This window comes from Natator depressus, chromosome 1, assembly GCF_965152275.1.
Source record: "Natator depressus isolate rNatDep1 chromosome 1, rNatDep2.hap1, whole genome shotgun sequence".
NCBI classification, from domain to species: Eukaryota; Metazoa; Chordata; order Testudines; family Cheloniidae; genus Natator; species Natator depressus.
In genome coordinates this window covers 213,970,489-213,987,112 of record NC_134234.1, presented here as the reverse complement: position 1 = coordinate 213,987,112, position 16,624 = coordinate 213,970,489, and the positions used below count along the sequence as shown (strand labels likewise).

Here is a 16,624-nt window from a genome sequence, read left to right as displayed (position 1 = left end):
TAGTGGTCAGTACCTTGGCTATTTCAATAAATCTTAACAAGCAGCCAGTGAATGGAAGGGAGGTTCGATTAGCCACCTGGAGAAGATCTTTCCACCATGGTGTGTCTGGGAGAGGGAAGGAAACGATGGTTCTGGTTGGTTGGTTCTCATGTGAATGTAGGTCTCAGAGTTCTCACCTCGCTCTCTGGTATTTGTTGCTCAGTGAAGGCCACTGTTGAGCTGTTTCTGCACATTTTGGTCTGGCTTGGTGGCCCCCGTGCAGTTTATGCAGAATGTCCTTTTTCATCCCCATGTGGGGATGACTAGTCTGGACCCCTTCAACAACAGACTGGGGTCGAGGCTAAGATCATCTGAAATCACCCAGTTCAGCTTCATAGAGATGTCTGATGTTGCTCTTATGTCCAGCTTTCTTTGCAGACTTTTCTGAGGGCTTGTCTACATTACCCTCTGGATTGATGGTCAGCAATCGACCCAGCGGGGGTCAATGTACTCTCGCTGCGATAAATTGACCGCCGAGCGCTCTCCCGTCGACTCTGGTACTCCACCGGAGTGAGAGGTGCAGGCGGAGTCAACGGGGGAGCATCTGCTGTCGACTCACCGCAGTGAAGACACTGCGGTCAGTAGATATAAGTACATCGACTTCAGCTACGCTATTCACTGCCTTTTGCTTTCCTTTCACTGTGGAGGGTACGTCTACACTGTAGTCACAAAGTGTGATCACAGCTTGAGCAGACGTACCAGCACTAGCTTTAATGTAGCTAGCTCAGGTATCAGGCATCATGTGCTTCATCATGTCTATACCAGCCCACCCAGAACCCTGGGTAATTACTGGTGGGACTAGCCTGCACTGAAACTTGTGCGGCCCCAGTGTCATTGCTCTGGTACCTGAGCTGGTAGATTAGAGCAGCGGTTCCCCAACTTGTTGCTAAGACAACCCACTAACTGCATTTTGCTTTTCTTGCAACCCACCATTACCTATATGCACCCTCCACGCTGGCACCACAATCCAAATCCTGTCCTGTGGAGGGGTGGGGCAGGTGGGGCGGGTTCTGGGGTTGGAGAGCCTGCAGTGGCGGTTCCAGTCCTGCAGGGCTGGGCCCAGCTCCCTGCTCTGGGCATTGTGACCTGGCACATGGGGATGCAGGGCCTCTCAGGTGTGGCCTGGCCGCTCCTCCATAAAGTCAAAGCGGGTGCTGGGCCACATTTAAGTAAGTGGCATTGCAGCCTGACTCACGGTGTTGCAGCACCTCTCAGGTTTGGACTGGACACCCATTCATAATGACAGATGATGGAGGGGCAGCAGAACCAAAACTGAGTGGCTCTGCAACCCCATGCACCAGGTCACAATGCCTGGAGGAAGGAACTGGTGTGACCCAGGAACCCGATGGTGCACAGTATTTCACAAGGATTCCCTGGGTCAGATATAGACAGCATAGTTCACTAATGGGTGGCATATGAGGCATCTACCAAGAGCCAGTAGCCCAGCAGTTGTCATAACCATTGCAGAATGTCTGTACAGATGATACCTAAGGAGTTAAGGCAGGTCACCAGGAGGTGACATACCTCTGAAATGGTCCTCTCAAGCAGGGGGTAACAGACACCTATCTCCCTGTCTGGTCGTTTGTATTGTGTATTGCACTCCTCACAATGGAAGCCTATTTGTCTTCTGAGCCAGAGGAAGTGGAAAGTCTGCAAAATCTACAAGAGAGAACTTCCACAGGAAGAAACAAAAGAGCGGGGGGCAGGGGGTCCTGTTTATGAATCAAGACAAAGGATGGGACTGGTATATTTTTAGGGGGGCAAAGGAACACACCAGATCCTTCACTTTGGAGGCAAGCTGCCAGCGTACTTGACTCATGAAAGGAGGGTCACAGCCAGCGTGGCTGTAAAATGCTGCAAGTGTTTTGGGTAAGGATTATTCTACAAGACATGGCTGTAGAAGGCATGTTTCAATTTTGTTTTATACATAACAATTTCTTTGCAATACTTCTGCTTGCTACTGCTTGAATCTCTGTCTTTGTTAAATAAACTTATACTTGATTTAACTAGAAGCATATCTAAGTGCTGTATGATGAGTGGAGCAGTGATCAGAGGTGTAACTGCTAAGCTGGGTTCCACAGCTTCTTTTGAAGCAATGAATCCATGAATACTGTGAGTGTCTAGGGGATGAGGAGCTGGACCGGAGGCGGATTTACAGTAAAACACAGGGTGTCCTGGCATGGGCCCCCCCAGTGACAGGGGACCCCAGGGCCAGGCAGCTGTGGGGGCAGAAGCTTGGTCCTGCCGACTCCTGGGGCTCCTGCTGCAGACTCTGCACACACCGGCAGCCAAGTTCCCCACTCCCCCGCCTCTTTCCCATCTCCTCCCCTGAGCATGCTGCGGTCCCTCCCTCTCCCTCCCAGCGCTTCCCCCACCGCCAAGCAGCTGTTTGCCGGCACTCAGGTCGCTCCGGGAGGGAGCGGGAGGAGAGGGGCCACAGCACCCTCGTGGGAGGAGGCGGAGAAGACGTGGGGGCGGGGCCTTGGGGCAGGGGCTGGAATCAGGGCAGGGCGGAGCAAAGGTGGGGCCCCCACACTCCCCCTTCACATACCTCCCCAGTCTCCTGCCGTGAGCTGCTCAGGGCAGGGGGCTGGAGTGGGATGGGGCGGGGGGCTGGGAACACCCCCATGACCTCACAACCACAGCCCCTTGCCCTGACTCCTCACACACTCCCAGCCCCCTTCCCTCCCTAACTCCTGTAACCCCCCACATCCCCAGCCCCCCCACACCTCATGCCCTGACTCCTGCACCCCCCCATCCCCACCCCCACCCTGAGCACCAAACGGGAGCTCCTACACCCCCCCCCCCACATACCCACCTGCACCCCTCGCACCGAATGGGAGCTGTCCCAGGTAAGTACTCCATACCACAACCTCCTGCCCCAACTCTGAACCCCCTCCTGCATCCTAACTCCCTCCCAGACCCTGCACCCCCAGCCCTAACTCCTGAACCCCCTCACACACTCCCAGCCATGACTCCTGCACCCCGTCACACCCCCCAGCCCCCTGCCCTCCCTGACTCCTGCAACCCCTCCACACACCTGCCCCCCACATCCCCAGCCCCCTGCCCACCCTGACTCCTGCACCCTCCCCACATCCCCACCTGCACCCCTTGCACCAAACAAGAGCTGCCCCAGGTAAGTGCTCCACACCCCAACCCCCTGCCCCAGCCCTGAGCCTCCTCCTGTACCCTAAGTCCTGGCCAGACCCCGCACCCCAATATTTTTTTACATTATTTTTTATAAAGCGCTCTTATCCAAAGTGCTTTCCAATAGTTAGCTAACGGTACAAACAATATTTAGAAAGATCATTAAGTGGTCCGTTGAGACCCTCTGCAATTTTCAAGTGGTCTGTGGAAAAATAAGTTAGACTACAAAAACAATCGAGGTACCTCATTTTATTTCATTTACTTCCTATTACTTGTAGGAGGAGGATGAAGAAAAAAAGAATGAAAAACGGGGACGGGAGGGAGCTAAGAGAGAATGTCCTTTTTCTGGCCTGGGTCCCAAGGAGGGGCCCCCAAAATGAAGCTGAGCACAGGGCCCCACTAACTCTAAATCCCCCACTGAGCTTGACACTGCAGGGAGACGCTTGGAGGGCACGAGCCTTGGTGTACACCTACCTCTAAGCTGTGTGGTAACAGCAGGGCCTGTGAGGCACAGAGGGGAGGACTTGTGTTGCCCAGGGCCAGTGGAGGTGGGATCTGAGCCATGGCAGGCACAGACAAGTCTTCCTCATGCTTGACCCCAGGCACTTGGGCTGAACAGCCCTGACTCTCGACTGGACGTTTTCTATTTCCATTGTAGCCGTGTACAGATGAAGTGACCAAGCTGAATGCAGGATTTGTGGTGAAGCAAAGACAGACACCTCTGTGAAATAGCGATGTACTCTGCAAGCATTCTGGTATTTATTTCACTGAGGATTAATTTGAACACTTTTGGCTTCTGCACTGGTCAGTACTCAGCTCAGCATTGATTGTAAACTGTATTTGTAGATTGTGCTGGAAATGAACATGCCACTGTGCGAAGACGATTAGTTGTAATGGGGTTTCCAGTGAGAACTCAGTGACTTGTTACTTGTTGTAGCCTTATTGGTTCAGTGGAAATCCAGACTCTGATTAACCTTCCCCTTGTCACTATTGTCTATAAAATTCATTTATCATCCGAGCAGAAATATTCATCCTCTGTATTTATCGCTAATGGGGAATTCTTTTCTGCATTTGTTTAATTTCAGGTGTGAATTATCCAAGGAGCATTTCCCATTGATCTCCTTGGATTCAATGAAAGTTTCAAATCTGAATTCAGTTTAGGAACAACCTTGTTGCTCATCTCAGAATGTTCTCTTGCTGGTTTCTCACTTTTACCACATGCCTGATGGAACATTCAGTATAAACTCACCTCCCATCAAACAGCCGGCCATACCCAGAGGTGGCCCATCCTTGTCTTTTGGTTTGTTCAATCTCAGCCTCTCCCCGTCATGAACACTGGAAACTGCACAATTCATCTGGCAAGAAAAACTTCCACTATGGGGAAGACTTTCAGAAAGGATTTAATAAGAAAAAGGCACAAAATGAAGCTGAAGAAATTAAAGGGATAAAAAAGCAGGAAAAGTCCATCCTGGCCAATCAGTGGGAAGTTATACAGAGGAAATTTGTGAACCTTTTCCCACTCGCCGTTGAATTTCCTGCAACTTCTTACAAATTCTATAAAAACACCTGCTTTGTCTATCTACCAGGCAGGGTCTGTCCCTGGGCATCATGCCAAAGGAAACATTTCTAAGAGAAAAAGGCAAAACTTTTCCATCACAAGGTTATTTTGTCCAATCACATTGTTCTGATACTGATCTCCCAGAGTCACCGTGTCCCACATCATCATAACTTGTGTCTCCAGGAGGCAGGAACGGGGTTTCCTTCTCCATCCCAGAAACACCTTCATTCCTTAGTGAGTGCAGATTCCAACCTGAAAATACCAAGGGAGACACATACAGTCAGTGGATCCATTTTATAGCTAGGCCTGGCTGCATTGCAAGGGTGGAGCGCACTCTGCAGTATGGGTTAGAAAATGTTCCCTCTTCGTTCTTCTGATTGGGTCCACGACAAGTTTTAATCCATCATCTCTGTATGTTTTCTGGAAGTAAAACCCTTGGTTTCCAGACCATTTAAAGGTACCAAGTGACAATTGTATTTACCTGTCACTTCATGTACAAAACCCAATCACTTACGAGCAAGAAGCTCTTAGTTAAGGACATTGTATAATTCACTCTGCCCTAACAACAAACATGAACACATAATTCTTATCAAGTACAAAGCAATGCACATTTCATCACCACTGCACCTCCTCTGGAGTAGCTGGTGGTGTCTCTGCTGATGACACAATGGGGAGGGGAGGGGAGATATTGGCCAAGGATAATGGGCAAATGCCCAATTTTTACAGGAAGTGTTACAGGCTCTTTAACATTTGCGCAGCATTAACAGGACTTTGGTTTATAAGATTCTGCCCAAAAGATACACGCGCAGTAAATTGGTAACAATCCAGTAATCCAGGGTGTGGCAGCCACACAAGGATTTGAACCTAGAAATTGAGGGATCTTGCTGCTTTGACCATGAAATAGCAAGGACCCCACTTTTCCTGTCACCATTGCAGGCACTGAAGCCTCTGCTTTGAGGGAATGAAAAGAAGAGAGAAGGAGAGATTTTCTCACAGGCACTGGGTTGGCCAGGTTTGTTCCCTTGCTGCGTACCTCACATTTCCAGCCCTCCCACTCTGCAGAGACAGTGTGAAGTGCAAACTCACCTCTTTGTGAATCTCCGTTCCTGTCACTCGCCTCAGTGCCTTCCTCATCATTCTGCCCCAAGCCAGTGTCATCTTCAGGGTCAGACACTTCTCTGGCATCATCATAACCATCCCCTGGGACATCTCCAGGCAGGGCAGGGGCATCTGATGTGAAGATGTGATGTAATTAAGAGAATATTCACAGTGAAGATAGAAATAAACTACAAGCTGCAGATGCACCAGCCTCATTGGTCCCTGGGGATCTCTCAGCACTTCCATCCTCAGGACAGGAAGAGGAGCCCTCCCCTGGAACCCTCAGACTGGGGGATTTCACGTATCACATTTATCGGATACATTTCAATTGCTGGTTGAGTGGATCCTAGAGCTTCCACATGACGAGGCAGAGGGGGAGTTATAGAAAGAGGTGACTGGGATCTGGTCCAGAGGGATTGTTCCACAAGGCATGTTGTTATAATAATTACAAATATTAATGATTTGGAATTGCCCAGAATTTGTTCCCGGCTTCCTAAACTTGACATTATCTTAAAAATGTCTTTTCAATGCGTTCTCCTGATAAAGTTCACCCTATAAACTGCCATCAGTCTCCAACCTACTGACACCACTGAGTGCTGAGCCAGCAAATAAGGGTGGGATATGGGCCCTTGGGTTTAAAAACTCCATATCCCACCCACCCCCTGTCACAACGTGTCTCACACAGATGTATATAAGCTGCAATAGACACGTGTCAGGAAAGGCTGGCAAGGAACATTGCTGCACTGTAGAGATCTCTGCTTCGGTGAGTTGTCTTTACAAATAGTGAGTAACCTTAGCACTCATGGCAGTGAGGGTCACAGATGCTCCTTCCATCCCTGTAATGGGCCTCTGTCATGACCTAGGACATCACACACTTCCCTACCCCTGGGCCTCCTCACAGCTCTTGTAATGCACCTGGTCAGCACCCCCAGCATTACGGCAATACACAATACTGGTCGGTGAACTTCCTGGTTTTCTTAACAAACCACTATTGTCCCTACTGGGAAATACAGTAAGTTTTTTGTCAGAGTGACGTTGCTTCAGGGAGGCAGATTCACTGCTCACCTCGGCCGTCTGGAATCTGGGGGACGTCGTTCAAGGCAGGCTCCTCCACGTTATCGTAATCCAGCTGAGACCCCCCCGGGGAAGCTCCCTCTGGAACAGCAAACACCACACTCAGCTCATGGCACCAGCAGCGTCTCTTCAGTGCAGGTGGCCCTTATAACTAGAGCTGTGTACCATGGCACGTGAGGGGGAAGTCGCTGGGGCCCAGGGTGAGAAGGGCACAAGTCAGAGAACTACAGTGAAACAGGAGTCCCAGAAATAACTCGGGGCTAATCCTGTCCCTCCAGAATCCAACAGCAGCTCTTTTACGTGTTTCCGTGGGAGCAGGATCTGGGTTGTGCTGAGATAACAGGTTGGAACACGGGCGCTGCCAGGCCAGAGCCGGCCTGTGTGAATCCAGCTGATCTCTGCGGACAGGTTTGAATTTTCCTGTGACACTGGGGAGGGGGAACCTCCCCTCTGCACATAGGCACTGACTCTGTGGGTGCTCCGGGGCTCAAGCACCCATGGGAAAAAAATAGTGGCTGCCCAGCACCCAGGAGCCTGAGCCTGAGCGTGGAAAGTGATAAGTACTGTGCTGGTAACAACGTCTGCCCTTGGGGCAGGGAGTTTGTTTATAAACAGAGGCAGGGTGATGAAGGTAACAAAAGGCTTCTCATTAAATCAAATTTAATTAATTAAGGATAATTAGATCATAGAATCATAGAAGATTAGGGTTGGAAGATACCTCAGGGGGTCATCTAATCTAATCCCCTGCTCAGAGCAGGACTAGCACCAACTAAATCATCCCAGCAAGGGCTTTGTCAAGCCGAGTCTTAAAAACCTCTAAGAATGGAGATTCCACCACCTCCCTAGGTAACCCATTCCAGTGCTTCACCACCCTCCTAGTGAAATAGTGTTTCCTAATATCCAACCTAAACCTCCCGCACCGCAACTTGAGACCATCGCTCCTTGTTCTGTCATCTGCCGCCACTGAGAACAGTCCAGCTCCATCCTCTTTGGAACCCCCCTTCAGGTAGTTGAAGGCTGCTATCAAATCCCCCCTCACTCTTCTCTTCTGCAGATTAAATAAGCCCAGTTCCCTCAGCCTCTCCTCATAAGTCATGTGCCCCAGCCCCCTGATAATTTTCATTGCCCTCCACTGGAGACTCTCCAATTTGTCCACATCCCTTCTGTAGAGGGGGGACCAAAACTGGACGCAATACTCCAGGTGTGGCCTCAACAGTGCCGAATAGAGGGGAAGAATCACTTCCCTCGATCTGCTGGCAATGTTCCTACTAATGCAGCCCAATATGCCATTGGCCTTCTTGGCAACAAGGCCACTCTGCTGACTCATATCCAGCTTCTCATTCACTGTAATCCCCAGGTCCTTTTCTGCAGAACTACTGCTTAGCTAGTCAGTCCCCAGCCTGTAGCGGTGCATGGGATTCTTCCTTCCTAAGTGCAGGACTCTGCACTTGTCCTTGTTGAATCTCACCAGATTTCTTTTGGCCCAAACCTCCAATTTGTCTACGTCACTCTAGACCCTACGCCTACCCTCCAGTGTATCTACCTCTCTCCCCAGTTTAGTCTCATTTGCGAACTTTCTGAGGGTGCAATCCATCCCATCATCCAGATCATTAATAAAGATGTTGAACAAAAGCGGCCCCAGGACCGACCCCTGGGGCACTCCGCTTGATGGTGATCCTGAAAGCGTTCCGAGGCACTCCAGTTAAAAGATAGGAAACAAAGGGGAGGAATAAATTGTCCATTTTCAAAATGGAGAGAAGTAAATTAGTGATGTCCCTAGGGGTCTGTACTGGGACCGGTGCTGTTCAACATATTCATCAATAATCTGCAAAAAGGGGTAAACAGTGAGGTGGCAAACTTTGCAGATGATACAAAATTACTCAAGATAGTTAAGTCCAAGCTGACTGCAAAGAGTTACAAAGGGATCTTACAAAACTGGGTGACGTGACAACAAAATGGCAGATGAAATTCAATGTTAAATGCAAAGTCATGCACATGGCAAAATATGATCCCAACTATACATACAAAATGAGGGTGCTTGAATTAGCTGTTACCCCACAAGAAAGAGATCGTGGAGTCATTTGCAGTACTCTGGAAGCACTATGTTTCCAGAGCACTGCAAATTTATAAGAATCCTTCTCACGGTGCCTGTGTCATCCTGAACTCATTCTCCAGCTTCAGAAGACTTAAAAATTATTTTCAGTCATCAGTGGGACAGATGCAACTGAAGAATGCAGCTGTCCTTAACATGCATCAAGACAATACCAGGGAATGAGATGTAAATAAGATTGGGATGTTAGTGAAGACAGCTTGTAGGTGATTGCAATGATTTAAAATATACTGTAATTGATGATAATGTAATTATGTAGTTCATAACAATTGAATCATTATTAAAATAGTAAAGATATCAACGCAAGAAACATTCAATAACTAGAATATGAAATAAGTGTCTAAACATGCTGAAAAGAGCCTCCCCGAAAACTGGCCGAGTGCTCCCTCCCACCACCCGCCCCCCAACACACGCCTCTTTGAAAGCACCCACCGGGAAACCCAAAAGTCAGCATTTATGCGTGGGAATTAAATCTCCCGCTGGGAGGTGACTGGCCTAATCCTTTGTGAGCTCCTGCTCTCCACTAGCCTCTCAGGCAGCCCAGGGCTCAGCTTGGCAGCGCTCCAGCTTCTCAGCAGAACTGGCTCATTTGCTCAGTGTCTCCTCCCTCAGCCACAGGCTAAACTCCTACAGGGCCCAAATTCATAGACCCCCTTGAGAGCAGCTGGGTTAGAAATGCCGCCCCATTTATAATTAGAGATGGGCCCAGGCCAGGAAGTTCACAAGCAGGGTTTTACTTCAGCTTGATATAGTGACAGGTGCCAGCTTCAAAACTGAGATCCGAAGCTGGGTCAGAATCTGCGAATCCCCCCCCACAAAGTTCTGGTGGGTTCGGATCAGTGAGTTGGTCTGAGCCCATCTGTAATAACAACACAGGACAATCTTCCCCTCTCTTTCATGGGTGTAAGATGAGCCCTGCTGGGCCCTGATGCCTGACACCCAAGAAACGACCCCATCTCCTCCAGCTCCTCACCTAGGGAGGTCACTGGGAGCCACTCAGAGGGATCTGTGCTCAGGAGATGGTCACATGTTTCCATCCTGAGATTCTGACAGAAATCCTGTTCAATGGGATTAGACCTGACTGTGTAAAATGGGAACCCTGTGAGGGGAAATGGCTGCGATTGCAGCAAGCGTCATAGAAATTGTGTTCTCTGCCCAGATTTGGGTCTCTCAGCCTAAGTCTGCCCCTCCCCCGTTACCTTGTTCTGATCCAGGATCGTTTTCCCCCTCGCTGTCCCCGGTGTAATACTGCAGCTTCGTCACTGAGTCATCTGAATAGGAGACTGGAGAGACAAGAACCAGAAATTCATCACAATGAGAACAGCAGAACTGAGGGACTGGGAACACATCCGGGGCCTGGAGCGGGATTTCCAGTCTCAGTCTATTCCTCCTTCCAGAAAAGATGCTGAGTCACAGCGATTCTGAGCGGTGAGAGGCTGACACAGCGTTCTCAAGAGAAATCTCCATGTTACTGGGGTAAATGTGACTGAGGGGATTCTACAATCTGACCTGAAATATACTGTGGTGAGCGAAGGGCACATGTCTGGCTGCTGGTCCAGGGAAGTTCCACAATAGTCCTGGCCACCTCAGCCACAGAGGGGACTCCTCCTGCTTAAGGGTAAATATCCACCTTCCCCATGAATCAGTTCATCAGCTCTCCATGGTGTTTCCAGATTAGGCCAAGACAGGCCCAGAGCAGAGTCTGTGATTCACTCTCATTATCTTGGCAGTGATGCTGGGAGATGCCCTGAACATGTTCCCAGAGCCCCACCACAGCACAGCCCTGGGGCAGGATGTTCCCATCAGACATGGAGACAAAATGGCACAAAGGATAAAAGGGCTGGGACTCAAAGTCATGAGGCTCTCCTGGGCTGATCTCTCTGCTCCGGGGGCAGGAAGGATCCCACCCAGCAGACCAGTGGCTGTGGTGGGAGTGGGACACAGAACATCCCCTGCCCCAAAGCTCCAGAGCAATTTTCAAAATAGTTTAGCCTGGCCCCAGACAGTCACTTTCACTGGTTACACTCCAAGGCTGCAGGACGGGCATGGTGACATTAACTGTCCTTACAATTGGGGCTCGTAGAGCATGGTGGGAAGGAAGCCAAAACAAAACACCTTTGCCCTGCCCCTTTCCAGAGGCCCTGCCCCTGTCTTCCCCTTTTCTGAAGCCCTTCCCCCCACTCACTCAAGCCCCCCTCCTTCTCTCGTTCACTCTTCCCCACCCTCAACTCACATTCACTGAGCCGGGGCAGAGGGTTGGGGTGCGGGAGTGGGTGAGGGCTCCAGCTGGGGGTTTGGACTCTGGGGTGGGGTCAGAAATGAGGGTTTCAGGATGTGGGAGGGGCTCTGGGGTAGGGTGGGGGGATGAGAGGTTTGAGGTACAGGATGAGGTTCTGGGCTGGGGTAGGGGGTTGGGGTGTGGGGGGTGCAGGGTGCGGGCTCTGGGAGAGGGCTCAGGGCTGGGGCAGGGGTTGGGATGTGGGAGGGGGTTTGGGGTGTGGGCTCTGGGAAGGAGTTTGGGTGTGGAAAGGGCTCAGGGCTGGGAAAGGGGGTTGGGGTGTAGGTGGATGCAGGGTGCGGGCTCTGGGAGAGGGCTCTGAGCTGGGGCAGGGGTTGTGGTGTGGGAGGGGGTTTGGGGTTTGGGCTCTGGGAAGGAGTTTGGGTGTGGGAGGGGGCTCAGGGCTTGGAAAGGGGGTTGGGGTGCAGGAGGGGGATCAGGGTGCGGGCTCTGGGAGGGAATTTGGATGTGGGAGAAGGTTCTGACCTGGGGCAGAGGGTTGGGGTATGGGAGGTAGTGAGGGCTCCAGCTCGGAGTGCGGGCTTGGGGTTGGGCCAAGGGGTTTGGAGTGCAGGACTGGGCTCAGTGCTGGAGCAGGGGATGGGATGTGGGAGGAGGTGCACGCTCTGGCTGGGGGTGTGGGCTCTGGGGTAGGGTCAGGGATGAGGGGTTTGGGATGCAGGAGGACGATCAGGGCTGGGGCAGGGGGTTGAGGTTCAGGAGGGGGTGCAGGGTGCAGGCTCCACAAGGGAGTTTGGGTGCAGGAGGGGGCTCAGAGCCTGGGCAGGGAGTTGGGGTGCGGGTGGAGGGTGCGGGGTCTGGGAGGGAGTGAGGGTGTGGGAGGGGGGTTCCGAACTGGAACAGGGGATTCGGCGTGTGGGATCCGGCTGGGCGGCGCTTAGCTCAGGTGGCTCCTGGTTGGCGACACAGTGGGGCTTAAGCAGGCTCCCTGCCTACTCTGGCTCTGCGCTGTTCCCTGTACGTCTTAACCCTAGGCGGAGGCATAGCCAGGCGACTCTGTGCGGTGCGCGCTGCCCGTGCCTGCAGGCACTGCCCCTGCAGCTCCCATTGGCCATGGTTCTCAGCCAATGGGAGCAGTGGAGCTGGCGCTTGAGGCAGGGGCAGTGTGCGGAGCTTCCATGGGCGCCCCTGTGCCTAGGGTCTGCAGGGACATGCCAGACGCTTCTGGGAGCTGCACAGAGCCAGGGCAGATAGGGAACCTGCCTTAGCCCCGCTGTGCCACCGACTGGACTTTTAACGGCCCGGTCAGCGATGCTGACTGGAGCCGCCAGGGTCCCTCTTCGACTGGGGGTTCTGTTGAAAACTGGACCCCTGGCAACACTAGTCTACATGAGTAACTGCTGGTCTCACCTCAGACGCTAGAGCTTGGCAAAAAACAGATATTTTGGTTCTTTGGCAATTGTAAAAATAACAATAATAGTAATACAATAAAAAAATGTTTTGGGTTGAGCCAAAAATGACTTTTTTGGAAATTTTGGCAAGTGCAAAAGTTAAAAAAAAAAAAAGGTTTCATGTTGAATAAAACCATTTGATGTTCTTTTGGATATGTGGGGTTTAGATAGATAGATAGATAGATAGATAGATAAAATTAAAGGAAATGTCTGATGGAAAAGTAATATCCAATTGAAAAAAAACCCAAAATGTTTTCTTTAGAAAGTGTTGAAATGAAATGAATTGTTCTGTGTGTATTTGGAACAACTGGGTGAAATTGACAGGAATTTGTGAAATGTTTTGGTGTCTCTGAATCTGCATTTTTCACCAAAACATTTCATAATGGAGACTTGTGCCCAGCTCCAGTGACAAGCTCACAGGGCTGAAGCTGCAGTGATTTAACTCTGGGTCAGGGCCTCAGATGGACAGGGCATTAGATAGCTGCTCCCTGTTAAGAGTGAGACCCACAGACCTGAGCGACTGAACATCTCCTGCTTCTCTCTCATCAGGTTATAATCAATCTCCTCGTACACGGCCTCAGAGAAGGGATCCAAGGGTCTTCTGGAGCCTGAAAACAAAGGGCAGGGTTTGCACAGGGTCAGAGAAACCAGAGATGGGAAACACTGTTAGCTCATTCAGCCCCTCCCCCATGGATCCAGTGTAGGCCTGAACCCTACAGCACATTCCCACTGCTGTGTCCACGCTAGATTTAAATGAGCCAGGTGACAGGGATAACGTCCCTCTCCACAGCATCCCTTTGATGATGGTTCCCAGGGGTTCATTGGGGGGTGTGGGAGACACAGGTGCAACTTCCCTGAAACTGTGACCCTCCCTAGCTAGTATCGTCTCCAGATTTGATGGCTGGGCAGTTCCACTGCCAGACAGTTAATGAAATATTAAATGAGAGAGGAGTTAACAGGCACCCTCGGCCACGCCACCCAGCCTGGTATTGCCCCTCACCCTGACACCCTGCAGCCTCGCTGCTATTGCAGAAGCATTTCACACAGTGACACCAATCAGGACCCACCTCTGCGCTCTGCCCTGGCACTTTGCACCTGCGCCCCCAGGATGATTAAGACCAGGCAGAGCAGGGCCCCCAGGATAATGCAGACGACCACAGGCACCGTGACTCTCCCACTGTTGGTCGGAGGGCGGCGCGGGGGAGCTGGATGGAAATGAACATGCAAAAGGGAGAGATTATCCTGTGAAAGTCAGGGGGGCCCCAGGGAGCTCCCCAGTCACTCATTGCAGGGCCCAGGACAGCAGGGTAACGGGCTGGGACACAGTCTGTGTGCCATGGGGGCAGCTCAAAGGCTGCTCTTTAAATCATGGGCCCTGCCCTGTCAGCTGGAGCCAGCAGACAGGACTCCTCTGGCTCAGCATGGCCTGCAGCTCCCACCCCGGTGTTATTCGCCCTCAGATGTCACAGGCCATGGAAAGGAGCTCCTTCCCTCAGGCTGCAGCTTGCAGCTCCTCCTTTGTGACTCAGCCCCAGGGAAATTTAACCCTTGATGGGAGGAGGGGGATGGTTTACCTGGGGTATTCAGAGAATCTGTCCTCTTTGTCAGACCTACAAAGGGAAAGGGAGGAGAGTTGGAGTCTGGAGCAAGGGGGAGGTGACGTGTTTGTTCCCTGGGGGAGCCTCACCTCTGAGAGTCCCTGGGGGCACTGTGCAGCTGTCACCACCACAGACTCCTTCACAGCAGCACAGGGCCTGTTTGTTAGTGATTTAGGGCCCAAGTCCCTTGTGCTCTGTGCAGCAATGAGGACTCTCGTAACAAACCAGCACAGTGGGGCCTGTGATGGATGCAGGGTGCTTGTGGGCTGATGTCTGAGCCAATCTGACACGAGAAAGGATCCAACACACAACATCCAGGATGCTCCGGCACACAGGAGATGGGAGGGCCTGGTCCAGGACAAAGGCAGGGGGTGGGGGGGAGCTGATCCATCCTCCTCCCTGAAAATTAGAGCATGTAGCAGAATATCTCCTGTCACTCACCTGAGCAATTCACGGCAGCATCTTCCTTATGGTCACAATTGCTCTCACCCCAGGGCTTGGAACAACAGTCCCAGAGAGATGACTCTGTCCCTCTGCAATTCAACGTCTCCACCCAGATGGGACCAGTCCCCTCGCGAAATGCAGCCTCGCCCAGGGCAGATACAGCAGAGCCACAGCCCAGTTGTTTACATACAACATTAGCATCTGCCATGTCCCAGGAGTCATCACAAACTGTTCCCCAGGAGCCACGGTACCAAACCTCCACTCTCCCCAAGCATCTGTCCTCTCCTCCCACGACACGTAACTTGTCCTGGTCTGGAAATGCAGAAAACTTATGTGTTACTGGGAGAAATGGGAAAGTCCTTAGGGACCAAGAGGGAGACAGTGAGAAGCAGAGATACCTGTGCAGCTCGTAGAGTTTGGGCATTCAGCAAACAGGGTCTGAGTTGGTTTTGCTTTTTTTCCTACGGAGAGAAAGAGCTGAGGTGAATGCACTGGGTTGTGTGTGTGATGTGGGAGTAGAATTTATCTGTATTTTAACCCCCTAATTTCAGCACTGTATGAACTGAAATGTGAACGCTGGGTCATTCAATACCTAATTAATTTGCTATTCAGCTGTTTCATAGATTCATAGATATTTAGGTCAGAGGGGACCATTATGATCATCTAGTCTGACCTTCTGCACAGTGCAGGCCACAGAATTTCACCCATCATTCCTGCGAAAAACCTCTCACCTATGTCTGAGCTACTGAAGTCCTCAAATTGTGGTTTAAAGACTTCAAGGAGCAGAGAATCCTTCAGCAAGTGACCCGTGCCCCATGCTACAGAGGAAGGCAAAAAACCTCCAGGGCCTCTTCCAATCTGCCCTGGAGGAAAATTCCTTCTCAACCCCAAATATGGCGATCAGCTAAACCCTGAGCATATGGGCAAGATTCACCAGCCAGATACTACAGAAAATTCTTTCCTGGGTAACTCAGATCCCACCCCATCTAATATCCCATCACAGGCCATTGGGCCTATTTACCATGAATATTTAATTACCAAAACCATGTTATCCCATCATACCATCTTCTCCACACACATCTCAGACACACAGGCCGACATGCACCCAGACTCTTGGGGGATTCCAGTTCTGACCCAAACTGCACAGCCTGGGCCCACCTCTGATTAATCCCAAAAGGATAAACAACCACAGAGCTGCCTAATGTCGATCTCTAGGGAGAGGCTTTTCTCGGCTCTCAGACTACCTTATCTCACTGTGTAACACCGGTCTCTTTTAAAATTAATCGATTAACTTCCATGTTTGTTGTTAATCAGACAAATGCTTATTCCTATAAAAGACCATGAAAATATGTTTATATCTTGTGTTGAGAATTTAAATCTGCCTACACTGAGATGTGAACAGTAACAAGTTCTCTCCTAACCCTTCAATTAATTGAACACATCGCGTACATATGTGTTTGCACACTCGCATGCAGGTAGTTTCAGAATTACCAGTGCAAGAAATTTGGGTCTCTTCTGCTCGGTTATCACATGACTTTGGATTCCAGGGCTCTGATGGGCACTGCCAGAGGGAGCTGTGCTGCTTACTGCATATTACGTGGTCCAACCATGTGGGACCCTTTCCATATTCAGAGCCTTCTGCAATGTACCCTCCTTCTCCACAGTTCAGCTGTTTGCAGACAATTGTTGCGGTGACTCCAGTCATCTGATTGGAGCAAACACTGCCCCACGTCCCATTGTAGAAAACCTCCAGCCGCCCAGCACAATCACTGTCGCTCACCAGCCTCAGATCTGTGAATTCTAGAAGGAAATGCAGAAAAAGGGAATTTAAATCGTCTAATTCTGAAATGAACTGGAGCGTGAAGA

The 16,624-nt window shown here is 50.8% G+C and overlaps 1 protein-coding gene across 1 annotated transcript in view; it reads right to left on the bottom strand.

Moving 5' to 3' along the window:
* Nucleotides 1–3,826: 3,826 nt before the first annotated feature.
* The window catches only part of LOC141974938 (antigen WC1.1-like), a 34,755-nt gene continuing 21,957 nt past the window's right edge, over nt 3,827–16,624 (bottom strand). Inside the window, exons 5-14 of the mRNA XM_074935005.1 lie at nt 16,250–16,558; nt 15,157–15,219; nt 14,756–15,070; nt 14,291–14,326; nt 13,784–13,921; nt 13,229–13,324; nt 10,226–10,309; nt 6,908–6,997; nt 5,831–5,974; nt 3,827–4,996 (exon numbers count right to left, since the gene is read on the bottom strand). Coding sequence (XP_074791106.1) covers nt 4,848–4,996; nt 5,831–5,974; nt 6,908–6,997; nt 10,226–10,309; nt 13,229–13,324; nt 13,784–13,921; nt 14,291–14,326; nt 14,756–15,070; nt 15,157–15,219; nt 16,250–16,558 — 1,424 coding nt within the window. The 3' untranslated portion in view covers nt 3,827–4,847. The remainder of the gene's footprint in view (nt 4,997–5,830; nt 5,975–6,907; nt 6,998–10,225; nt 10,310–13,228; nt 13,325–13,783; nt 13,922–14,290; nt 14,327–14,755; nt 15,071–15,156; nt 15,220–16,249; nt 16,559–16,624) is intronic.